The sequence below is a fragment of the Xiphophorus maculatus genome, chromosome 7 (genome assembly GCF_002775205.1).
Source record: "Xiphophorus maculatus strain JP 163 A chromosome 7, X_maculatus-5.0-male, whole genome shotgun sequence".
Taxonomy (NCBI): domain Eukaryota; kingdom Metazoa; phylum Chordata; class Actinopteri; order Cyprinodontiformes; family Poeciliidae; genus Xiphophorus; species Xiphophorus maculatus.
In genome coordinates, this window is record NC_036449.1 from 25,630,973 (window position 1) to 25,658,445 (window position 27,473).

General features: G+C 37.7%; 1 protein-coding gene across 1 annotated transcript; it reads left to right on the forward strand.

Moving 5' to 3' along the window:
* Positions 1 to 226: 226 nt before the first annotated feature.
* On the forward strand, positions 227 to 27,408 carry LOC102238038 (TRAF3-interacting protein 1). The gene is given in 18 exon segments (XM_023336400.1): positions 227 to 423; positions 425 to 475; positions 2,697 to 2,765; positions 3,705 to 3,866; positions 5,531 to 5,659; positions 5,784 to 6,137; positions 6,228 to 6,278; positions 6,395 to 6,415; positions 6,650 to 6,673; positions 6,795 to 6,867; positions 7,139 to 7,162; positions 13,353 to 13,437; positions 13,871 to 13,957; positions 14,721 to 14,856; positions 14,934 to 14,970; positions 15,051 to 15,127; positions 24,716 to 24,933; positions 25,227 to 27,408. Coding segments are annotated over 18 exon segments (1,836 nt in total). The 5' UTR covers positions 227 to 351; the 3' UTR covers positions 25,393 to 27,408.
* The last annotated feature ends 65 nt before the right edge of the window (positions 27,409 to 27,473 follow it).

Consider the following 27,473-nt stretch of genomic DNA (forward strand, 5'->3'; position numbering starts at 1 on the left):
TGAGTTAATATGCATCTGGTCTTTTTGTATAGTAGTCTAAAATTGATGTGAATAATCCCCACCAAACCTGCAGCCGCAAAAATGCGATAAAACCCAACATTTGTGCCGCTGCATAACATTTTGGTCATCACTAAAACCTTGTTAGCTAGCTGTTAGCTGTTGCCATAGCAATAGAATACATTGCGAGCTTAAGCGCTTTACGCATGCGCACTTTTCATAGTAGCGATGCACTGTGGGATTTCTGTATATTGACATAGCAACCGGGCCAAGGAGCCTCCGCCGCGAAGTATTTTTGTCCGGATTAGTTTTTGCCTCAAACTCGTTGCTGGAAGTACGCTTTCCACCGCTGCCATGAACGCGGCGGTGGTGAAAAAGACTCAGGACACGCTGGGGAAAGTGATAAAGAAACCCCCGCTGACGGAAAAAACTGCTTTGCAGGCCGCCGTTTCGGTACCTTCACGACATCTTCAGCGAGGTGAGCCTCTAACGGCGAAGACATGTTCACAGCTGAATGAGGCGACCACGGCATCTTTAGCTAACGGGTCTTATTCGAATTCACAGAGAAACAGCTTATTCGGTGGCTAATAATAAGTTAAACGTAACAGTTAGCCTGCATTAAACAGCGATAGCGCTCTGGTAGATATCAGTTGTAGCACGAAAAGCCAAGTTGCTAACGTTTATTTAGAAACATTTAACTGTTAAGTTCTCCGTGGAGTCATCTGCTTGTTGCTTTAGCTCTCCGTTTAGCGACGTTACCCACACCTGGACCCTGGCAAGGATAAACTACTTAGTCCGCAGATGGATAACTGCTACTCTAACACTGAGTATGGCAGTCTCAGTAATAAGTCAGCTAAAGTAGTCTGGGCTGTTTACCCATGTCACGGTGGCAACCCTGATGCTCTGCAGCTTATTACAGCTGGACTGTTGGGTAATGCAGATTTACGTTGAGCTGCCTGAATCGCATGAAACGTTGCAATAGAAGATTTGACTTAAGAATGTCAAGTAAAAGGACATTTTGTTCTTAAGAGATTTAACAGGGAATTGCAGAAGCAAATGAGATGGATTAGCAGTGCTTGCCAACAACTGATGGTGTCATTCAGGACATTTTACTTTGGAGTATCGTCTCTGCTGCCTGGAAATTGAGCTGTTAGACATAGACAGATTTTATTGTCATTCAATTGTACATTTCAAAATGTACAAATTGAAAGAAATGTCATGACAGTTATGACAGTCACAGCTTTCAGTCAGAGGCCTCTACATTGGTTGCAAGTCTGACTTCTACAGCAAATCCGTCCTGCCCACAGCCTCACCATCTACAATGACTCTTTAAAGCTGCTTTGATGATATGAGTAATAATATTTAGTGTCCCTTTGGGATGAATAAAGAATTTTTAAATTGAATAAGATTGAGAGGGAATGTTAGTGAACAAACGGCATCATGGAGAGCAAGGACAGCAGACAGGGATAAGTTATAAAACAAGGCAAACATTGAGAAATACGTTGCCATTTCCCAATGCCATTTTTAATTTACACACTTCTATTATCATTGTCCAATCCAAGATGCTTAGTGACTACATCTGCTTGGCTATTATTTCGTAAGTTAAAGACCAGGATCAGTTAACAAGCGCCACAAGATTTTAGTATCTTTTAGACCGCACATCTTAAAGCTAGTTTTACTTTTGGGCTCAAAGTGACAGATGCTTTTAGTACTGTTTATACAGAATGGAGAGTGTATCATGACATACATCGTCTCAACTTAAATGCTTAAATTTAGACTGCACTTAATAGGGGCTAAACTAAGAACAGTCCTCTTTAACATGAAGTGTCATACATAACCAAGTCAGTTGCATTCTTGAGGTGAGACATTCCTCTCAATCATCACCTGTAACATAGTGTTATATTTCACTGTAGGTTCATGCATATTAGATTAAGGTCAACATTCCTGTAAGTGCTTCATTTACTTTGATTGGCAGGGTATCCTAGACCCGATTCCATTTTAGAGGCATGATTTTTTTACATTGCATTTTTATTTTAATTATTGTTCTCACTCAAATCTATATTGATATATTGTTGTATTATTAATACTTTTAGCAACCATTCACTGTAGGAGGAATTTGTTCTTCTTCATCCACTTGTGAGATACAGGCTACCTGGGTCAAAGTGCTTTAGATTTGTTTTCTTTTGTCCCAAGTGCAATAGAGGAACTCCGTCAGTCAGCCAATGTCACTATGGTGTTTTAGTAGCTCTATATCATTTTCTCTAATTTAACAGTTATTCCACTGAAATGTTTTTTTGCCTATTTCTGAACCGTTTTGTGGCAGAACATGGTCAGGTTGCTTTCACTGCTACAAATAAAAAGGTCAGTGTTGAGAAACATGTTTGGGACCAAAAACCAGTTGATTCTAATTCCCTTTTGGGTCGCTACAGTGAATCATTAGTCTCCATTTAGTTCTATTGTCTGCGTTCTCCACCCTCATGTCAACGGACTTTATATTTTACCACATCCATAAATCAAATTTTTGGTCTTCCTCTCAGCCTCCTCCACTGAGACTCCAACCTCACCATCCTTCTACTGACTTAATCATAGTCTCTCCTCTGAACATGTTGATTGATGGACAAAAAGATGTTTTGGATAAAAGTCTCTAAATGTTCTCAGTTATAAAATGATCTGAGCTTTTTTGTTCTTCCAACTTCCAGGTTATCAGGACCACTGGTTTTATGAAAGGCCTGTATGAAGAAAATGAGATGAAGTCAGATAGTGTCAAGGTAAGCTGGTTGTCCTTGGCTGTTTTTCTGTTACTCTTCAGCTACTTCTAATATATAGTATTCGATTTTATCATGCGCTTATGTAGTTTGAGCCGGTTTATGTGCTAACTTAATGTTTTGTTGAGCAAGCTTGGACGTTTGAGATTCTCCTGCTGTTTCACCGATCTGTCTCTGTGTTGAGTAACCAAACACGAGTGAGAAGCCTGGCAGTGAAGCGCAGAGTGTTTATCGAGGTGTCAGAACTCAGGTCTGCCATTTGCAAGTTGATCCTTGATTAGGAAAGGATGCGTAGAGGCTGCACCAGCTTCTCACCTTACCTTAAATTAATGCTGTTGTGTTGGTTGTTCTAAACTTTACCAGGAATCACATTTATTGAGCAATTTATTAAAATGCCATTCTTTATTTTTTTATATTCAAAGTTTTCAATAATTCTTCATGCACATTTGTTCTAAGTACTTTTTTAGGTTAGTCAGAAATGAAGCTAGTTTTACAACCAAACATTTACATTTTGGGTCAATCCAGTTGATAGTCACACATTTTTTAAAATCAGAATAAGTATAACATGACCTAGACATCTTCATTTAAAAAAAACAAGACAATTTTACTGATTATTACAGTTATAACAATGTGTCTAATATGTATTTATTGTTAAAGCATTATTGAAAGCAGTGATATAAAGTAGACAAGCGTAGGAAAACAGTGTCCGGAGCGCTGTTAAGCTCTGCTCCATTCATCTGATCGGTTTTTGGCATCTTATTAAAAGATTTTTTTTATCCATAGAAACATTTTGATCGGATATTAGTTCAGTTTTTAAAGCTTTGGGAAGCCTGATGATAATAAGCAACTCACTGCTGTTGCTGAACAGGTGCAATAATAATAACATAAGCTTTCTAATTAATGTCCGATAATGTTTTTTGGTCATGTTTTGTTGTGTTGTAGGATAAGGACTCTAAAATGGCCTATCTTCAGAAAGCAATAGATGTTGTGATGTTGGTGTCTGGTGAACCTCTGGCAGCAAAGCCAGCACGAATTGTTGCTGGTCATGAGCCTGAGAAAACCAACGAGTTGCTTCAGGCCATCGCAAAGTGCTGCCTCAACAAGGTATGTCTTTCTGGGAAATCACTCAAATGTGTTCAGTTTCATTGTTCGTCTACTAATGAGCTGGACGTTGTTATTGAATCACCATTTTAAAAATGTGGGTTTTATTTTTCACTGTTTGAGAATACAGTCAAACTAGCTGAGGGAGTACGGTAAAATAACTTAATTGAACCCTGGAGACGGTGTTAAACAGAAGAGCTGATGCCCCGAGGATAGCTGATCTTTAATGTGGATGTAAACAATTCTTGGTGTTTCAGGTCGGTTCTTTTTTAGAGCTTATGCAATAATCAAGAGAAACTACATAAAAGATGGGAAATACATTAAAATAATAACATTAGGGCGTGCCGTGGTGGCGTAGGGGACCCATGTTTGGAGACCTTGAGTCCTCGACGCAGCTGTCATGGGTTCGACTCCTGGACGTCAGCCTACTTTCATATAAGGGACACTAGAGCCCACAGAAGACCCCCTGGAGGGGTAAAAAAAATAAAGAAATAATAACATTAAAATGTAGGAATGAAGGAAACTGTATGCAAGATGTAAATTTGAAACAAATAAACAGCTAATAAATCATAAACATTCAGGTATCTAGCATGCTTTGCTAGTTTTTAGCTTCTTGAGGTCTAGTTGAATGCTAAACGCTGACATTATTAAACACACGCAAAAAACAAACACACAGAAATCAGCATAAATACATAAGACATGTTGTATTAATCTGAGTTTTTTCAGTTTATCAATTAATCTGTTTTGATCAACTGTACCAAATGGGCCACTGAAAATATCTATTAACAATGCTAATTTTACTAAAATGAAATATGGTGTAACTTAGTCTGGCTGAGGTGCTTCAATTCATAGCTTTAACATTGGTTATGTTTTATAACTCTATGTAAGGTCCTATAATCTAGAAATTGTGGATGTAATTGTAGAAACAAACAAAAGTTCACCGCACCACAAATTATTGTGGAGTTTGGTTATTTTAGGATTTGATTTAATGAATCCTGGAGTCTCAGTGGAGCAGTTCTGGTGAGGTTCATTGTGAAAAAGCAGTGAAAGGAAAGTTTATTCATCTCTGCTACTCCCTGTCTGTGTGTGTGATGTGACCTGCTAACCCATGGTTCAACAACAGCTGTGTGAGAGGAATTTGAGAATCAGGTGAAACAATGTGTTTACTGTGATTTTTAAATAATATAGATTTAAAAAAAATTTAGATTAAGGTATTTCATGTCTTCTTTTTTTTTACTCCAAATTATCTGTACACTGACATGCAACTATTTCTTCTGATTTTATACGTTTTTGACATTTTTTACCGTTGCGCTTTGAAGTTTGTTGGTTTTTCTACATTTATTAAATTTTTGCATTTATTGTGGCCAAAAAATGCTACTTTACTTTGTTACCTAGCAACAACAAGCTTCTAATAAATTAGTTAGCCCAACTAACTTAGTAGGGCTAACTAATTAATTAGTTAATTAGTTAATTAATTAGACTAATAAATTAGTTAGCCTTAAGTTAAAAAGTAAAACTATTACCTTCTGTGGCATTATACAATTTTTTTGATCCCTGATTTAATTTTTAAATGCGTAGGAACAACCAACAATGTTAGGAATTATTCTCCCTCATTAACCATTTTTTCATGTACACCTTACTTAAGTGAGTTCCCTTTTGCTTTACAGTTGTCCAGTGATGAAGCAGTGAAGCGAGTTCTTGCAGGAGAAAAAGTGGACTTAAAGACCAAAGGGAGCACCTCCAGATCTCAGGGCAAGGAAAACAGGGATGGAAAGGAACGGCAGCCGGATAAGGAAGTGAGTCCCCTCCCTGTTAAAATATTTTTAAAAAATGTATTCAGTGCTCACCATCCTACCCAGATATTACAATAATTTATCTGAAGCACATTTAGCATTGTTTTCTGATGCCTTCAATTTTCAGGAAAAGAAAAAGATAGAGCGAAGTGGCAGCCGGGAGCATAAGGATCCGAACCAGGGCAAAGAGCAAGAAAGCCGGCAGAGAGACAAAGAAGACCACCATGACCATGAGCGCACAGAGAGGCATCACCGCAGTGAGAAGGACCACCAAGACAAGAGCCGAGAGCAGGAACGAGAGCGAGACAAAGGACGGGTCAGGGAGAGAGATCGAGACAGAGACAAGGAAAAGACCAGGGAGAGGGATTCTCACAGAGACAGAAGCCAAGACAAACGAAGAGACAAAGACCGAGAGAGGGAAGGAGATCGAAGCAAGGACTGGAATGAAAAAAACAGAAGTGGGGAAAGAGAAAATGACAAGGTTTGGCAGCCATACTTAAGCAAATTTTCAATTGAGCAAATAAATTCAGTAGCTCACGTGCTCCGCGTGTGTGTGTGTGTTTACCATCAGGCCAGAGTGTCAGAGAAACCTCAGCAGAAAGCAGCCAAAACTGTGCCAGCAGTAAGTTCTCTCCTTTTATGGTAGATTGCTCACTTTTCATGTTTACATTTTGGAAAAATAATTCAACTTCATTAATTCAAAAAGGTGATAAACCTCTCATCACTTCTGTTTTTAAGGATCTAAAACCAGTTGAAGAGGTAACAATGTTTACAGACATGAATGTGTTTGTTGCACGGCTTTTGGCTAGTTTTTTTTTTTTAGCTAGTTTTCTTTTTTTAATGTGCTATTATATTAGGTTTTTCTTTGGGGCTTTCAGATAGTTTTTTTGCCGTTTGTGCTCAGTGCTGTAGCAGCTTTCATTTTAACAGATTAACATGATGGTTTTGTGTGTATGATTCAACTAAAGCCATATTACTGTGCTCTTTGTTCAGCCCACAGATGTAGTAGAAAACCAGGTAGGAACATAAAGATGCTTTGTAGAAGTAGAGCAGAGTAATTTAGAAAAGAAGTCACATAACATGCTTTATCAGAATTCTATAAAAAAACAGATGTTTTCTTTTTTTTCTTGTTTTACAGTTAGGTAATCCAGCTAGGATACCCCGGCCCTCGTCTGCCAAAGGTCAGAGGCAGAAACCCAAAGTTGAAAGCGGTAAAGGCTTTGAGAGCTTTATTCCAAATACGCACATATAACTTATTTTAATCAATCTAAACTCTATGGGATTGTATAGAGTTACATTGGGTTACTTATCTGTTGGCAAAATCCATAATACATAATGTTATTGAATGGAAATGAATAAAGGGATTCTGCAAACATGTTTTTCTATGAATGATTTGAAGACCCACGTTATGCTAATTATGTCTCTGTTATCTACTAAAAGAGATACCTTGGTATGTTATGACTTTTCATTTGTTCCTTGCAGCAGATGAGTCTGACAGTGAAGGAGGTAAGTGTTTTCTCGATAACATGGACTTCCTTCTCATCATTAAAGAATAATGTTTTGTATCTGTGAAACAGACACAAAAGCACTTAAACCAATTCCAACTTAATTGGAATTGGTGTAAGTTCCTCATAAAAGTGACTATACCTTTTGAATCTGTAAAAATTTTTTGATGTGTGTGTGTTTTAGATAAACCAACACATATTATCTCATAGTTGGGAAGCTGAAGGAAAAGTACATACAACCCTTAAAAAATATGGAATGCTTTTTTATTTAGCCCCACTAAGTTAATACTTGCTAGAGCCAGTTTTCAATGAAATTACAGCAGCAATGTTGATGAACATGGTTTGATCTAAACTGTTTCATTTCAGCTTTAAACTTCTCCACAGTGTTTGCTGATTTCTCTGGTCTTCATGATGCTGTTTAATATTTTTTGATAGACCTCTAAAACCTTTACTGAACAAATGTGTTTATTGGGGCCTGCCATGCAAAGCAATGGCAGGAACCTATTGTTATTGTCGGAGAAAGTGTTTCTTTATTGGGGCCTGCCATGCAAAGCAATGGCAGGAACCTATTACTATTGTCGGAGAGAAGCGTCTCTTTAAGTTTCTTCTTTATTTTTCTTCCGTCACCGTTAATGCGGCTCATACCGCTGGGTGCACACCTACAAATGAGGTATCAAAATGTGCAGAAAATTCACGCCATTGGAGCTATTATTTTTGGTGGGATTTGGGGTTAACGTGGCGACATAATTCGCAAAAAACTACGAAAAAAAACCCATTATAAGTCAATGGGAAAAATCCTAGAAATACCCTATTTTTGAGGATTTTCTGTGTCGTCACAAATTCACCTAGAAATGCCATTCAAATTTCATTTTGTAGATACGTCTGTGATCTCTTCGAAAGTGAAGACGGCTCGTCGATACCAGTTACGGTTTGTCCACAATTTGTCTCTAAGCGACCCAAAGTTTCTCATTTTTCCTAAAGTTAGAGTGCTTCTCTCGCTGATTAGAGTGAGAGATCAAGACAACTTTTTCAGCCCAAATCATTTTTGAAATCGCCATCACGCCCACAAATATCGCACGATTAGTATCAAAATCGGTCCTCACATTGATACGCCTGTCTGCTCCGGTAAAATGTTTTCGAAATTTATCTAGACCGTACGGTTTTCTGTCACGGTGCTTCAGAGCAAAGTCATGCGACAGGATTTTCTGAGGCTCTCAGGCTGTTTCACTAACACTTCACACCTTGGTGTGAAACTTATTTAACATAGCAACGGATCTCAAGAGGCTATTGGCTGCTGATTTGGACTACAAATACGCATCGCTGTAGTTCTATCTATCCTCAGTTGAAACAGATCAGGACTGAGAACTGGCCTTTAGAACTACTTGCTGCTATGGGCTGTATATAACTGATTTAACTCAGTAACTGTTACACATGGGATTAGTTTGGAACTTTAAAATTAAGCATATTGAAAATTTCAAAATAAAAGCCCTGAATATTTTTACATGACGTAATTGCTCTTTTTGGCTTTATTTGACTTTTCCATCCAAAGCACTGTTACACATGGGATTAGTTTGGAAATTTAAAATTAAGCATATTGAAAATTTCAAAATAAAAGCCTTGAATATTTTACATGACGTAATTGCTCTTTTTGGCCGTATATGACTTTTTCATCCAAAGCAATGTTACACATGGGATTAGTTCGGAACTTTAAAATGGAGCATAATAATAATTTCAAAATAAAAGCCTTGAATATTTTTACATAATGTAATTGCTTTTTTTGGCCGTATATGACGTTTTCATCCAAAGCACTGTTACACATGGGATTAGTTTTGAACTTTAAAATGAAGCTTAACAAAAATTTCAAAATAAAAGCCTTGAATATTTTTACATCATGTAATTGCTCTTTTGAGCTTTATTTGACTTTTTCATCCAAAGCAATGTTACACATGGGATTAGTTCGGAACTTTAAAATGGAGCATAATAATAATTTCAAAATAAAAGCCTTGAATATTTTTACATCAGGTAATTGCGCTTTTTGGCTTTATGTGACTTTTTTATCCAAAGCACTGTTACACAATGGAATAGTTTGGCCCTCTGAAATGAAGCATACTGAAAATTTCAAAATAAAAGCCTTGAATATTTTTACGTCATGTAATTGCTCTTTTTGGCCGTATATGACTTTTTCATCCAAAGCACTGTTACACATGGGATTTGTTCGGAACTTTAAAATGGAGCATAATAATAATTTCAAAATAAAAGCCTTGAATATTTTTACATCAGGTAATTGCGCTTTTTGGCTTTATGTGACTTTTTCATCCAAAGCACTGTTACACATGGGATTAGTTCGGAACTTTAAAATGGAGCATAATAATAATTTCAAAATAAAAGCCTTGCATATTTTTACATCAGGTAATTGCGCTTTTTGGCTTTATGTGACTTTTTTATCCAAAGCACTGTTACACATGGGATTCGTTCGGAACTTTAAAATGGAGCATACTGAAAATTTCAGAATAAAAGCCTTGAATATTTTTACATCATGCAATTGCTGTTTTTGGCTTTGTATGACTTTTTCATCCAAAGCACTGTTACACATGGTATTAGTTCGGAACTTTAAAATGAAGTTTAACAAAACTTCCAAAATAAAAGCCTTGACAAAAATTTTAAATCGTACTGAATGGTGCACGTCCGCCTCGCTTAACGTTCTTGCGGTTCTCCGCGTGCCATTGATTACGTTGCGGCGTTCTTTGGCGTCGATGCCGATTTGTGGCGTGACGACGCCGGGCCCGAACCCCACGGGCGCGCCTTGGCAGGCCCCGGCTAAATTTCTTCCGAAATTTTCTTTCTTCTTTATTTTTCTTCCGTAACCGTTAATGCAGCTCATACTGCTGGGTGCACACCTACAAATGAGGTATCAAAACGTGCAGAAAATTCACGCCATTCCAGCTATTACTTTTGGTGGGATTTGGGCTTAACGTGGCGACATAATTCGCAAAAAACTACGAAAAAAAACCCATTATAAGTCAATGGGAAAAATCCTAGAAATACCCTATTTTTGAGGATTTTCTGTGTCGTCACAAATTCACCTAGAAATGCCATTCAAATTTCATTTTGTAGATACGTCTGTGATCTCTTCGAAAGTGAAGACGGCTCGTCGATACCAGTTACGGTTTGTCCACAATTTGCCTCTAAGCGACCCAAAGTTTCTCATTTTTCTTCAAATTAGAGTGACAGCCCATCTCGGTTCATATCTGGGCACAACATTTCTTTCTCTCATCACTGTAAATGCTCTGAGTGAGGTACAGATATGAATCTCGGGACTATCGCAGAAGACACATTGAACTGTCATACGCTTAAAACGCTTTTCGAATATGTATTACGGTTCCCGAACAAGAAGGATTTGTTTCCAATGCTTTTTTTCAGTAAAGTGTGTTTGCTCAAACACACTTGTGTGTTTGAGAGCTCACAGCTCAGAGCTCACACCTGCTGAGACCATTATTTGCCATAGCAACGGAACTCAAGAGGCTATTGGCTGCTGATTTGGACTACGAATACGCATCGCTGTAGTTCTATCTATCCTCAGTTGAAACAGATCAGGACTGAGAACTGGCCTTTACAACTACTTGCTGCTTTGGGCTGTATATAACTGATTTAACTCAGTAACTGTTACACATGGGATTAGTTTTACACTTTAAAATTAAGCATATTGAAAATTTCACAATAAAAGCCCTGAATATTTTTACATGACGTAATTGCTCTTTTTTGGCTTTATTTGACTTTTTCATCCAAAGCACTGTTACACATGGTATTAGTTTGGCCCTTTAAAATGAGGCTTAACAAAAATTTCAAAATAAAAGCCTTGAATATTTTTACATGACATAATTGCTCTTTTTGGCTTTATTTGACTTTTTCATCCAAAGCACTGTTACACATGGTATTAGTTTGGAACTTTAAAATGGAGCATAATAATAATTTCAAAATAAAAGCCTTGAATATTTTTACATCATGTAATTGCTGTTTTTGGCTTTGTATGACTTTTTCATCCAAAGCACTGTTACACATGGGATTAGTTCGGAACTTTAAAATGAAACATACTGAAAATTTCAAAATAAAAGCCTTGAATATTTTTACATCATGTAATTGCTCTTTTTGGCTTTATTTGACTTTTTCATCCAAAGCACTGTTACACATGGGATTAGTTTGGCCCTTTGAAATGAAGCATACTGAAAATTTTAAAATAAAAGCCTTGAATATTTTTACATGACGTAATTGCTGTTTGTGGCTTTATGTGACTTTTTCATCCAAAGCACTGTTACACATGGGATTAGTTTGGAACTTTAAAATTAAGCATACTGAAAATTTCAAAATAAAAGCCTTGAATATTTTACATGACGTAATTGCTTTTTTTGGCCGTATATGACTTTTTCATCCAAAGCACTGTTACACATGGGATTAGTTCGGAACTTTAAAATGGAGCATACTGAAAATTTCAAAATAAAAGCCTTGAATATTTTTACATCAGCTACTTGTGTTTTGAGCATTATATAACTATTTTAACCCAAGGACTATTACGCATGGGATTAGTTTGGCCCTTTGAAATGAAGTTTAACAAAACTTCCAAAATAAAAGCCTTGACAACATTTTAAATCGTACTGAATGGTGCACGTCCGCCTCGCTTAACGTTCTTGTGGTTCTCCGCGTGCCACTGGTTACGTTGCGGCGTTCTTTGGCGTCGACGCCGATTTGTGGCGTGACGACGCCGGGCCCAAGCCCGACGGGCGCGCCTTGGCAGGCCCCGGCTAAATTTCTTCAGAAATTTTGTTTTTCTAGTTTACTAAATATAAACTTATGAAGTATGTGGTTGCACTGATGTGTTTTCTTCAGAATACCATAATGAAAGGGGCTAAATATAAATGCAACCACGATTTTCAGATTTTTAAAAATATAACATCTAAAAAAAACAACATTTATTTTCTTCTACTTCACATTTATGATCTACTTTGCTGGTTTAAATCACATAAAATTCCAATATAATGCTCTGAAGTTTTGGGTGAAATGTGACAAAGGGTGAAAAAAGCTCCAGGGTTATAATTAGTTTTGCCAGATTGCACCGACTCGCATCTCTCCTGTTCAGTAAACCGAAGAAGTCAAACTTGATGATATCTCCTCATCTTCAAGGAAATCCTAGCAGCTATGATAATTACTGCCTTTTCTTTGCCAACATACTGAGCAAGTCAGTCAGGTTTTATTTGTAAAGCAAAGCGTTAAACACAAAGTCACGCTGCCTGGGCGTTTACTGGTCCAACGTACCTGTCCAGAACCAAACTGGGCAGGGTGTGTAGTAGAACGGGGGGTAATAGAGTTTACAAAGCAAACAGAAACCAGACAGTCTGCAGTGAAAAGTAGTTTAACCTGTTAAAGGTACATGAATCTCATTAACTGGTATTGTGTTTCAATATTTTGTATTCATAATGTGGAAAGTGGCCAAAAATTTAAAGAATGCTCTATATTATCACTATGTTTGATCTTGTCTTATATTTTTCCCTTTTTTCACTTTGATTAACCTGAATGAGAGTTGGTGGGTGTGGTCAGATAAATCTTGTCCTCCCACTTTGAGTACGTCAAGTCTGTCGATAAAGTGGCAAAACTGTAACATGAGGAACACGCCCTCATCCTTATTGTAGTCTTAATTTCACTGTTGAGTGAAACAATAATAGCCAAACATTACAAAAAAATAATGTATTTATCATAAGCTCTCAATTATATATAAGAGCTTATTGATAATCTTAATGCTGTTGGGAGGGTTGTTGCTTTTTTTCTTGTTTATACATGGAAAAGCTCAATAATAAAAAGCTGAAAGATGTGTAAAGCTTCTGTGCAGGGAAAATAGCCAACTCCTCAAAAATTTCTCCACCAGGTTTAAGTCTTGTTTTTTTTTTTTTTTGCTGTAACCTCCCTACAAGTGTTTCTACAAATGTAGAAATCTAGCAGTGAATCAAGAGTTCAACTCCTGTAGACCCCTGGTAGTCTACAAGGTGATACATTTAAAAATTTGCAGAGTTTTAGAAGGAATTAAATGGCATCATTAAATTAGTAAGACTTTGTTAGAGTTGTGGTTTTAAGGATTCTAATCAAGGGTTTGGTCTCTCTTTTCTGTCCAAATTGAATCCCTTCTTTTCTTTGTCCACTCACAGATGGAGACGTTCAGTTAGTCCAGAGAGCCATCCCTCAGGAGAACGGAGACTCTGAAGAATCCTCTGTGCCAGACAAGACTGTTAGGTGTGTACAGTCAATATTTACTGGATCTGCAACATTAACCAATGGACTTTGCTTTACCCTTTAAGTTCCAAAGTCTAAATGTAGTCATTCGTCTTATTGTTGCATTGATATGAGCAATAGAACATTTCCATCCAGATTTTTCCAGTTCTTACTTTACAGGTTGAAAACTTTGGAAGTCCTCTTCCTTTGCCTGACTAATTACTAATGATTGGCCTGTTTAGCTGCTGTAAAACCGCAACTGTTATTAATATTCTGACTGTTGGCGGGCAGAGCCGTCATCCTCCTGATGTCTGGATCCTTCTGACATCTGGCAGATCTCACACACGTTTCCGTGTTGTTGTGCTCAAAATAAGCTGTGAAAATAACAGCTCATAAAAAGAAAACCTGCTGTTGGTGTTTTTTAAATACTTTGTTTGCGGTTTTCATCCCACAGGCGAGTTGCTCGGCCGAGCAGTGCCCGCCCTGCACCTCCTCGAGTCAGGAGACAAGAGAGCAGCTCTGACGGGACCCCAGCTGAGAGGTGACCTCATCGTTCCAATTACTGAATGTTTGTCCCATTATGGTGCCTTGTAAAAGCATGCGCACCACTTGAATCTTTTTCACATTCAAAAAAACTCCCAACGCTTTTAAAAAAAAAATTATTCTGCTGAACATACACCTGCAAGTCATTTGTAGTATTTATCTAGCTGTATCAGTCACTAGAAAACAGGGGTGCAACTAATTATTTTTGTAATTGATTATTCTGACGATTAAGTCAATCTTATTTATATAGTACATTTCATCAACAAGGCAATTCAAAGTGCTTTACATCATAAAAACATTAAACCGTCATCAATTATGAAACAAGCAATAAACATTACACGTTGTCAAATGCCATTATCAAAATCATCAATCAAACACACATCAGATATGATGATCAATGTTTCACTTGTTACTAATCGAAGGCAACTCTAAAGTTTTTTTTAAAGGAATTTGGTGTTTCAGAGGTTTTGTTGTTTTCTGGAAGTTTCCTTGTGGGGGAAAAAAAAGACAATTTACATTTATCCACTACTTTTGCTTTGTCTGTTGTATACAATCTCAATAAAACACATGAAAGTTTGTGGTTGTCACATAAGAAATGTGAGAAGTACAAGGCATGTGAATCTTTTTTGCAAAATGCAAGGTTTGTTTGGCTTGTACTGTCCTTGACTTTTGTCCAGTTTGAAAACTTTTTAGCAAAATAATTTAGACTGAACTTATTGCACTGATCTAAGCCAGTTCTCAGTACGACTCTTGTTTTTAAGGCTGTCGAGTGCCAAGCCCGCAGCTTCCATTATATTGGACGGGAAGAGAAAGTCAGACGATGAGGAGGATGAAGACGAACAGTTCCTAGTGATGGAGGCCGTCACCCCACATCCAGATTCTCCTAAAACAGTCAGAGTGGGTGACATTATCATTCATCGGTGTGATTATGAAGTTAAAGTCCAGAAATGATCATCAATATTTGTTTGTGACAGGAAGCTGCACATGAACTCGATGCTGATGAAAAACATGGTAAGTGATTTAACTTCTTCAGCTCTTGAAGAATTACAAACCTTTTGCTTTTTGAAGCTGAATTTTGTCCTCTAATGCAGGCGGACTCGTGAAAAAGATCCTTGAAACAAAGAAGGACTACGAGCTGACTCCGTCCTCATCAAAGTCTAAAGAGCAGGTTGGTATTTCAAACATTACATTTTTCAGATTTCCACTAGAGGGCAGTATTAGCCTAGTTCTGTCTGGACGAGTCCTGTGAGCCGTTTCTTTCTGGGAACTTTGTTCCCTGGGAACACTATTTTAACCACAGGCCCTGGTGCAACACTGGCTTTTATCAAAAGAAAGATGTAAACAAATGGAGTGAGGAGGTGGAGGTGTAATTGCGGTGCCTCTAAACCACAAAAATGTTCCCCTTCAGTGAAGGTGAAGGGCTAATAACCAGGCTAGCAGCCATGGCCCCTTGCAGACCACACACACTATTGATCCACACATCTAGATGTCTGGAACAAAAATGAGTTGTTTGCAACATTTCTGCTATTTAAAATTATTCAGCTTAGCAAGGTTCTCTGCTCAATTAGGAAGCATCGTAAAGCATGGGAGAAAGATTTTAGAGCATTTTTTATTTTTTTTTTTAAATCCTAATGGATTCTAAGTCCATGTAGCTAAATTTTGTCTTTTGCTTGAACCAGTTATTTACAGACCTAGTAAAGATGTGTAGAAAGCCTTCGACTAAATTTAATGCCACAGGATAGTCTCACAATGAAACAGCTGGAAAATTCAAACTTTAATTTGGTTACATATAAGGAAGAAAATCACACATTATAATAACAAAGAAAGATCTTTGAATGTTTCTTGTTACATAATCTCTCTAGATCCTATGTTCTTCCTTATTTCTTTTGTTCAACTCAAAAGTTTTGTTCTGGTGAAACATTTCTATGTTAATTCATTTTAATTTTCAATCTGCTGGACCATGCCCACAGCATCATAGATCCTCTACCCTACTAAACAGTGCGTTTCTACTTAAGTTTTGTTAAAAAGCTTGATCTAAGACTTATGTGACTCAAACCCAAAGCTCCAATAGCATTGATCAAACTCCACGTTTGTCTGTTATATTAGAGTGAAAACGCCTCTTCTTGATATTGCTCCTACACAGATGGTTGATATGTATAAAGGCTCTTGATCTGTGTCACATCGTATTTATAGATTCTCCCTGTATGATACTCTTGAGTAGCAATATCACCATATTGAGATGAAAATAAATGCAATTAAAAAGAAAATTGTATAAAAATATTAAACTTATATATTATATTTTTTAGTTTCCCCCTTTTCTGGAAATTCTTTTTTGAACTGCAAAGATTTTAAGAAAGACTCATAATGAATTTTTTATTTAAATTTCATTCTTAGTTTTTATTTCATAAGTCACCATTTTATTTCTATTTTTTAGGTTTCAAAAATAGACATTAAACTTTCGGGAAAAGAGTCTTCCCCTCCTAAAAATGTCTGTATTTATGGAAAATTGTGGAAATCCTATGCTGATTTTTCCATTACAAACAGAAATATTTTTACAATAGAGTATTCTTTAAAAGGTTTACATTTAAAAAATTCTATTTCTACAGTTATTAAGAGTGACTTTTTTCTCTGAAGCTGCAAGGCTGAGAGGGAAAGCAGACAGCTGTGGAAGCAGACAGGGCTGCTCAAAAGGGAACAATACAGCAGCTGTAACACCGCAAGACATTTTCCCAGAACATGTCTGACACTGCTTGATATCCGTTGTAGTTTGCAAGAGAGATACATTTGTGGTTGCTGCGCCCATCACATTTAATGACCACAAAGAACAGATTTATTCTCACAACCAATGATTTTCCTTTCTTGACAGTGTGAACGTGATGGAAGCCAGAAATATAGAATAAACATTCTACATTTTAGTTTTCAAGTGGTTATTGGACAGAAGATTATGTCTTTCTGTCATTCTGCTCTTTATAGAGTAACAGAAATATATGAAGCCGATGCAAGCAAAACGTAATTGAGCTTCAGCCGCATTGTGCAAATTCTAGGAAGATTAGTGTTTCAACCCTGTATGCATCTTTGTCAGAATCATAAGTGAGCACAGCAACAGTGCAAGTAATCACAGACCACCTGGCACAGGTGTGTGAAATTTATTGGAGACACAACAAAGTCATGCCACAACAAATTTTCCTGGACAGTAAATTGAAAATAAACTTTCACACAATAAAAAATTAGGTTAACATACCAATAACCACTAACAGAAGGTCGTATACCAAAATTAAAAAAACAAAAATATCTCTCTTTTTACCAATATGAGGGAAAACTAGCAGAAAAATGGCAGACAGTAATGTAGCAACAACATGAGGGAAAACATGACAGATATTTTATATGTTATGGTGACTTTAGGTGGTTAAACAGTAATTTGCGATTATCTGCTGGCAAGTACCAGCAATAGCAACAATTACCTTGATAAGAAAATGCATTGGGCTCCTTTAGTTTTCACACCATGACTGTTCATGTTTTTCCATTTTTAAACAGCCAAATTAGTCTAACCTGTAGTGATTTTTGAAATATTAAATATAAATATGAAATATAATTTCAATCTGGAGAGACTCAGACGGAGATGAGAAGACAATTAGAAGAGTTTATTGACAAACAGAATTTAAAGTCTTTGGCGCTCGGGCCCCGGCTGGGGATAACAGTTATCGCAGCGTTAGCGATAGGCTTCAGATGAGCATCCCCGATGCTGTTAGGAACGTCATCCCCCCAGGGCCCGGCACTGGTGGTGGAGGTTGAAGAAGGGTGCGGGCCTCAGGACCGGGCGACTGGAGGAGAAGGGGTGGTGGTGGGTTGAGCTCGGCTGGAGAGCGAAAGACACCATGGATGAAGGTCCTTATCAGCTGGGACTTGGTCGATGATTGGACGTGACGTGGCTTGGTCCGGCGTTGATAGGTCGACGATTGTGGGCAGGTCGCTTCAATTAACGGGTCCCGGTGGGGATAAAAGAGTCTTCCAGTTTGAATTTGCGCCTAGGCTTCATTTTAAAAAATATAAAAAACTTCAGTTATTTTTAGGATTTAAGAGTTCCAGTAATTGTGGTGTATGGTGGGATTTTGTAAAAAAAAAAAAAAATTGCTAACAAAATTTTTTATGTTAATGAAGGCCTATTGTATTATTGCTAGCACTGTTTATAGATTACCCTCTGTACGCCAGAGAAAGTGCTCTTTCATCAATATTTGGAGTATAAAAGCGTTTGAAGCTTACAGTTTGGTCTGAGCTCCGCGGTGTGAGGCGGTGTATGCTGTCTGAGTTGGGTGGTCCCCTTCACTGGAGCATGATGCCCTGCATCCCATCCTAGCTGACCACCCTGGCTGTGATGGATGAAGTGTTTTGAGCTGTCACTCATGCAGAAAGGCCGCTGATCTATTTCTTCCTAACAGCGACCTCAGACAACATCACTCGTAACTCGCAGCTGAAGCCAGCGAAGCGTAGCCAGCGGTAAACTGAAACTGCTCATCGGAAATTTATGGACTCAGGACTGAAAAGTTGTGTGCATTAAATGTTGTTTATGTGCAGCTCACGAGCTCAATTGTAAGTTCAAACTCATACAGACAAAGCAGCTCTTTGAGTAACATGAGCACAGCTTTCTGAAGATTATCCTAATTTCCTCAATTTTTGGTGCCTTCAGGCCTTGGATTCATAGTGTTGTGCCTGGTCTGAAGGTCCAGCTTTCTGCAGGTACATCCATTTATAGGAGCCGGTTGTTTAGTCCATCCCTCAGCCGCTGCTGGCCTTGCTTCGTCAGCTGTATAAAGAACTATAATGACTTCCTTCCTGACATGAAAAAGCATAGAGGTCAGCCTAATGGACCTCTGCCTTTCCTTTTTTATATTGTAATCACAGTGAAACACAAAAATGTAAACTCTGAGCTTCCCCTTTTCTCTTTGATTTAAATGATTTATTTCTAAAATGCTGATGTTTACAGAACATGTGTATGTCTAACCAAATCTGGGTCTTTATTTTATTTTTTCCATTTGTGTCATTAGAAAATCCCTTAGGTTTAAACAGTTGCCTGGTTACATTTTCCTCTTGCTCCTTCACTGTATGGGTAGCTGGAGGATATTCTGTATATTTATGGGTTGACCCTCATCACAACCCCTCAGCAGCCTTGTATATTATTCCAAGATAGTTCTCCTTTTATTTTGACACAGTTTCCCTTTTGCTACAGCTGCGTTTTCATTGGAATTTTTTTGTATTCTTCTTTTTTCTTTTTAATTGCCTCTCTCCACCGGTTTTTCACCCCATCAAATTAGCCTTGATGAAGGTCTATAATGTATAAATAAACGGTGTGGCATTCAAATGGATGGCTGTTGAGTGAGAGTCACAGAGGAGAAGGGCCAGGATACTTTCTGCTGGATTGTCAAGAAAATAAATACCCCTCTCTGCAGACCTCTGTGTCTTCATAAACATCCAGGTTTTTTATGTGGAACCATAAGGAAAAGACCCAGTGGTATTGGATTTTTGAGGGGCTATATTGACTTGCTGGAAGAATTGTTTTCTGCTATAGGAAAACCTACTTCAAATCTCTTGATATTTTTTTTTACTTTTTGTTTCTTTAGATAGTTTCTCTTGTTTGAGTGCTTCATAGTTTGGGATTTGTTAAGAGATTCCTTGTTCACCCCAGATGTCAAAAGGTTGATCTTCATTGTCTCCCCAGGGGGCAACTGTGACCTTAGAACAACATCCTGTAACCTCAGTGCTCCTTTCCTCACTTCACTGACTTCGAGCTATTTTTATTATCCAGTTAGCTTTTTTTTTAATGAAAACATGGCACATAAACAACACTCTGAGATCCTTTCAAAATAATTTTCTTCAGGATAAAAACTCTTTAACTCAAAACTACACTAGCAGCAAAAATAAGATGCTCCTACTTGCTCCTGAAATTATACCGCGTGGTTTGCACTTCCTTCATCAGCTGTGATGATCTTAAACTGTCTGTACTTACTATTGTGACATGCTCTTCATTTGTAAACTTTATTGCTTTTCCATTGTTTTTCCATCCTTGTACTTGGGTTAAACTCAAGAGACATGTCATCATCTTTATACCCAAGAGAACCCAGGAGTGATGATGCTGCATTGGGAACGCCAAACTCTGGCATCAGTACAGAGCCCAATGGCCACCCAATGAAAGAATTGATAGCAAAATCTCCAGCTCAAATATGAGTTCCTAAAGTGAAGATTGATGTAGCAATTTATCCTGTGGTGAGAAGAAAGTCGAGAAAAAAATGTATCTGAGAGCAGTAGCTTGGAGAACTGACAAACCGACTTCCTACAGAGTGACTTAAAATCACTATAATGTATCCAGGTTGCGTATAAATCACCGCAGTTGTAAATAACCACTTGCGACAGCAGCTTTAGTTTAACACAGTGGAATTCTATCAACTTCCAGACAAACATTATAGTTTTGCCTCTGGCTCTGACCGACATTCTCACTCTCATGTACACAAACATGCTTGAGAACCTTCCTCACTAAAACTTGCAACTCAGTGATTGTGTAAGTCTCAATTTTCTCCACTTAATCCAGTCTGTATTTTACTTGAGGATTCACCTGCTCTAAAGTAATGTCGATTTCAAAACGTTACTATGAGGTGGCAGTCACCGCACACACTCTATCATTTCATTAAGTTTCCAACAAATACTTTCTTCCTTGACTTTCTTATTTATGAAAACACTCCGTTCTACGATTGTTGTGAGAGAGTTCCATTACAGATGTTATCATCCATGTTGGTGCCTTTAAAGAGCACGACTTCAGACAAGTTTTGTGTCAGGGAGTTGTGTTTTAAAAATTGCCTATCATCTAAAGTGTGATAATAAATTCACTTTAAATTACAATAATTAGAAAACATAAATGAATGGTTGTGTGCAGTTTAAATTTCTCTAATTTTTTTTTGTTTTCCCAGTTAATGGTACCCAAAAGGTTGCTGTAACGTCAACGTTTTTCTCTGCTTGAAAGCCATTTTTCTTGTCAAAGAGTCTTTGTAGAATGTTTTTCTTTCTCCCAGAAAATCCCCAAAAGCAGTCCATAAATCACATTTTTAGGACATATTTCCTCGTGAAGCAAATTAGGCATGTGATGACAGGAGGAATTTCCTATTGAATTGTACATCTTGTGTTATACAGTTCCCCTGGAAAAGACGTAGAAACAAAAAAGTTTAAAATAAACTAATCTTGTCGTCTCACGCTGAAAGCTCCAGAATAATCCAAGCTTGGTTTTGGCACATTTATTCAGTGGAGGAAAAAAAATGTTTCTAGATAACTGGTGCCACACTTATTGGCATCACTAACAACTCATAAAAAATTAATGTAACCGAAATATTTTTTATAGACATGTTTTGCTTTTTAAGTTGACCTGTATTTCTGACCATGGCGCCCTGTTTCCTTGAAGTTTAAATATGACAGAAGACATTCTAGCTACTGTTTAAAATTAGAAAGACATGAGAAGTAGTCATTTACATTAGTAAAATGTGTGTTTGTCTAGATGAGCCTAGATAAAAAATCTTGATCCTGATCCATACTAATAATTTTGAAAGTCAATCTCTCAGTTCAATCTGCTGGTGTTTCCTTAGATTGAAAACAGTTTTTTTTTTTTAAATAATTTGAACAATAAATTGAACTTGACTGCACTATTTGATAAGTAGGATAAATTAAAACTTATGTATGATTTGATTGAATTATTTTGCTAAAAAGTGCCTTGAGATGACATGTTGTGAATTGACGCTATACAAATAAATTGAATTGTATCCAGTCAGAATGTCTCAAGCACAGATATTGCTCTAATATAAAGCTTACCTCTAATTGACTGACTGATTTATTTTTATAGTGCTTAATAACATCTAATTAAGGTGACTGAGGCACTTTACTGTAAACAAAACAGTAATACTCACATTACAAGAAAGAAAACAAGTAATAAAATATATTACCATGCTACATTCATCTAGTAGTGAAGAACTGTGCAGCATTTATTGATGAAGCCATGGAAGCAGGAGAAAAAATAGCCCACAACAGCATTACTACAGACATTGCACAGAAGAAGTAGTTTTGGGTGTTTGCGAACACAATCAGTTGTTAAAGTTTATTTTCATTTGTACATGCCTAGTTTTTATCAAATATTTTTTCTTACTTTTTCCAATATGATATTTCCCATCTCCAGTGCAGTGGAGGATCTGTCATACTGTGGGCTGTTTCTCGTCCAAAAGCCATGGGTGCCTTGTTAGAACAATCTCATCATGACCTTTTTGGGGTTCAGTCTTTCAAAAAATAATTTCAGCTTGAGATTATCCTTCATTTTTACCATTTTTGTTTTGTTTTTATTCATTGGGTGGCCATGGTAAATTTTACCTAAGCACTAAAATTTACCATGCTTTCCTCTTGCGTCACCACATCTAAGTACTGATCTGTAGTCTTGGTGAGAAAAAGAAAAAAAACATGGTGCACCGGTCTCACAGACCCTGACAGAGACTTACATGGCGCTGTGATTTACATCTACCAAGACGCACTGAGCACGATCAAGAGCTTATGTTTTCACACCAAGTCTTTTATTTTCCAGCAGAGATTCAGAGGAGGGGGAGTTCAGAGATGAGGGTTGAGTTGAAACGCCAAACAGACTGAAGCCGCGGGTCCCGTCTGGGGCCCTCTAGACCTAAAACCACAGCTAGACCGAATGAGGCATAGAGTGTTTGTGTAGCTGCAGGGTTCGCGGCGCCCAGTGGAAAGCCACCCACCTTGCTGGGGGACCACTGGGCTCAGGCATTGCAGCCCTCATACTCATGAACCCCATTGAAAGTGTGAGGCCGTCGGAAGCCTGTACGTGCTTCCTTAAAGAGACTGAAGTAGTGTTGTTTGATGTTGATGCTGCAGTGTGGTCCTGTCTGCTGAGGCTCGCTCAGATTAGTTACTGAAGCTCTCTGGTTTAAGGAGGAGAGAGATGGCTTGATAAGGATTTCTGTTTCTCTGCTATGACCCAAGCAACATCTTTGGCACCTTAGTTTACACCCTGCTTCAGTCTGAATTCTGCACTCTAATGGAGACAGGTGTGGAGCCAAACAATTCAGGGTCTTGGTTGAACTTGAAAGGAGGCATAAAGTGTAGCTGTTGTTACTCAATACTGTAGTAAAATAACCCCACTGCCACAGTCTGTTACAAACATAAACAAGACCAAGACTGCAGGTGGGGGTTATGTGTGTTCATCTCAGGCTCCAGTGGGTGTTTGTAAGTAGGTGGGCACGTGCATGTGTGTGTGTGTGACTTTAACTTTGCATTGCTTTCACATCACATACACACCTACAGGTCTTACAAAGTCCAGCTGAGCAAACATCCTCAGGTTTGCTCTGTGAAAAGGGTATTCCCTCCCCCCCTTCTCACCATTAAGGAACTGGGTGTAATTGGGATACACCGCACGCCATGGACTGGAAACCTTCAACAACCAGTTGTCTCCATTGGCCAACAGCATGTTTGATCTTTATATATACAGCTAGCTTGGTAGAATTCCTTAATAAGTTTGACCTTGAAGTTGCAAAACCACAAAATCCAACCATACTTTGGTTCTGGTTCTGGTTCTGGTTCTGGCCTTCGAGGCTGTGCTGGCAAAGAGACTTTTATGTTTTGGTCTAAAGGAACAAGGAATTTTTCTCTCTTCTCTTAGCTGCCTACATAAACTACTGTGTGTTATTAAGCCATGTCATAGAGAAACATTTTCTTCATTGGTCTTTTAAAACTTCTCTGCTTAAGGCAACTAAATTTCCTGAAGAAGTGTATGACGTGACAGGTTGGCTATGGTGAAATCAAACATTTATGATTGTATTTGTTTTCTGTTTGATGTAATGAGTGGAATATACAGGTTGTTATTCTAACTTATAAAAGACATTTCTATAAGTCTTGTCTAAGTCCTTGGTTTACCAGTTGATATTACCCTTTTCCACTGGCACTTAGCAGCATGTCTCAACTCAATTCTATTCTATTTGTGTGGTTTTCCATTGCAGCTGAGTAGCAGCTCCAGTGGTTGTCATATAGTTGGGTGGTCCAAATCCAAATCCAAATCAAAGCTGTTTTTTTCTCTAAACCTCCCAAATTACATCAGTCGGAAATCAGAAATCCACGCTAAATCAGCAAATTAGCATGCTATTTTGACCTAATGTATGATTCTGAGTTTATTGCAAAGTTTTTGCAAAGTATTTTCAAAAATATTGGGTTTACTTAATGCTAAATCCTACCTGCAGGTGGGAGTATTTCTAACCTTTTACTACACTACTGTCTTGTCAATATTTTAAAAAAATTTAACAGTTCTATGGGTTTTATCAATAAATTCTGGCACAACTGGTCTTAATATGGCCCAAAATAAAAATTAGTTTGACACCCCTCCTGTAAAGAATGAACTGGTACCATGTAACCAATACCAGTGAAAAACTCTAAGTAGAGCACCGTCAACCCACACTGAGAAGGTGCTAATGGAAAAAGTTCCTTGAGAAATTGTTCATAACCTTTTTAATGTTGTCATATTTCAATGAATTTTCTGACAGACCAACACAAAGTAGTTCATAATTGTGATGTGGGAGGATATGATGCACGTTTTCCATTGTTTTTTTTCCAAACCTGAACAGTGGCGCTTCCAAAAATACAGTCATTTACACTAACAGTGTTAGCTATGACTGTAAGTTCATCATCCCTTTTCCATGCTCAAAATATCATCCAACCTCACTTTCAGAACTTGGTGTCCGAAACAGCTCGTAAAAAAGATCGGGAACTGGTGATGAGGGAGATCGACCGGCTTCGCTCCTCCATCCAGATGGTGTGTCGGAGTTCCTTACCTCTTGGAAAGATCATGGACTACATCCAGGAGGACGTGGACGCCATGCAGGCTGAGCTGCAAAGCTGGCGGCGGGAGAATAAGGAACACGCACAGGCATTGCTACAAGAGCAGAGGTTGGCTTGAGGCAGACACTCATGCTTTTCTTGTTTTTATTAAAATATCAGTGTGACATCATGTTAAAATGTCCTGCAGAGGGAGGTGGGATACTTTAACAAAAGAAACATGGCTCAAAAATATTCATTTCTTCATGGTTCCATGTCCAGCTGCCAAGACATTGTTTATGTTATGGTTTTGTCTTTAATCTAGTCAGATCAGAACTGATAAGTTTCCACAACTTGTTGTTTTTATTTGCTGGTTATTATAGATGAGCCATTGATTGCAGTAAATACTGTTCTCCTCTCCTCAGGATAACAGACCGGGCCGTGGAGCCTCTCAGCGCGGAGCTGGTCGAGCTGGACCAGCTTATCAAGGACCAGCAGGATAAGATTTGTGCTGTGAAGTCCAATATACTGAAGAATGAGGAGAAGATCCAGAAGATGGTAACTGGGATCAACTTTTCCGCCAGAACCTGAGTGACTAAACTGGATAGAAAAAAATAGACTCTAAACATTGAAAGATGAGCTGTTTTGACTAGAGAGCCGCACTGTGAGGCACAGATTCTGTTTCTGAGGTTTTTAGAATTAAATCAAATGGATCCACCAGGTTGTTTTAAATTGTGCCTTTGTTGAACGGATCTGTGGACAGCTTCTAACTTGGAGGTTTGTATGGATTGGTTTATAATAGCCGCGCTAGCTCCATACAGAAAAATATCTTTGTTGTTTCAGTAAGTAAGAAATTGACTGCACATAGGATTTCTGGTCTTTATCAGCTTTCATTTTATTTTCAGCATTTATCTTTATTAGTCTAATTAAACTGACACAGTTTTAGCCTAATTCACGTTCATTAGCATCTTTATCTCTGATCATCTGTCCTCTCATCCCTTAAGATCCCATCGACGTGGTTTTCAGAAAGCATTTTCCCGTCACATTTTCATTCTCTTCTACTTTTGATGCACTGCTGCACTTTGATATTCTCTTTTTAAACTGTAAAGGGGAAAAGATGCTTTCTGTAAACGTGGCAGCTAAAGAAACTCCACTTTCTGTCATGAATGAACACTAGCACATTCTGGCTTTGCCACTTCTAGTAAATAAACACATTGAATGTAGCAGTGAGCACAGAAGAGACCTGATTTATGAATTTAAAACGAAACTATAAGGATTACATTTTGCTCCTGTTACGGCCATAACAGGAGCAAAATGTACAATGCTAATAGATGTAAATGAAACAATTAGGCTGTCCTTGATATTGTTAACAAAAATATTTAGTTTTAGACTATATGTGGATTCATTATGGTTGCATTAATGTTCTTGCATTGTGATGTATGTCCTGAAAGAAAAGGCAATATCAACATAATATATAAGCTTAATTTGCATTTAAGCAGTCACCCAATGGTTCCGCAACACAAAAACCTCCTAAATTGTGCAAAATGTGAACACTTACCTGAATATGCTGATTAGACTAATAAATGAAATCCAGCTGAATCCACTGAGATAATTGAGTCACATTTTATGTTGGAAATTTGAGAAATTCCAGCCTTTTTTTGAGTAAATTGCAGGAAAGGGTGGCATTTTGGGGTCACAAAGTTTCCATTACAATCATTAGTCAAAATCTACATGCCAACCAATAGTTTGGAAAAAGACTTCTCTGTCCTACTGTTACTAGAGTAAACGTGAGGCTTGCTAAACATGCCAGGAACTTTAACTGGAACCCTGTGCTTTGTTCGGCTTTTGATTGAGACTTTGAGTTACTCTGATATGTTACAGAAGGAGACCAAGCGTTTGATTATAAATATTCTCTTTAGGAGAATAATAATTCCATAATTTATTTATTTTTTTCTTCACTTCATAAATTTCCCCAATCTGGATTTGGTTTGGTTGAATGTTTCTAAAAGGTTCAGTGTGAGATAATGCCACGGACTTCAGGATTTTGACATGTTTACCAAATGGGCGATGTGGCCATTTATCTGAAAAGATCTGTGACAACTGTGCTGTGAACATGAACTAATTATAACATTTTTACTGATGCCATGGCCTAATACTCGTATAGCTAGAAAACAAATGGATAATGCTGATTTAGCTTTTTATGCCTATAAATTTAAGCGTACAGCATGCGACTGTATTAAAGGCACATTTTCTGTTACTGCTCAGGAAAAGGAAACACTAAATTTACATAAACGCTTTATAGACTCAACAATTCAACAACAGCTATTAGATGAAGACTCAGCAGTCAAACTACACAAACAGGTCAGACTTTGTTTTTATAGTACCGTTTTGTGACAGGAGTTTTAGTCAGAGAGCGTCTCAAAGGGAAAACCGATAAAGTGGGGACCTGCATATTACTCATAATTACTACATTCACTGTACACTGTTTGTTACATTCTCTCAGTTTACCTTTCAACTGTACATAATGTATATGTTGAGATTGTATCATAGTTTAAATGACTATATAATTTTGTAGTGGAGTGAAATAAACGATCACATTGCAGTAAATGTTTGCCTCTTGTTTATGATTTGCGACAGAGTGGAGTGGAGGTTCACTGCAGCCTGTTAGTCAG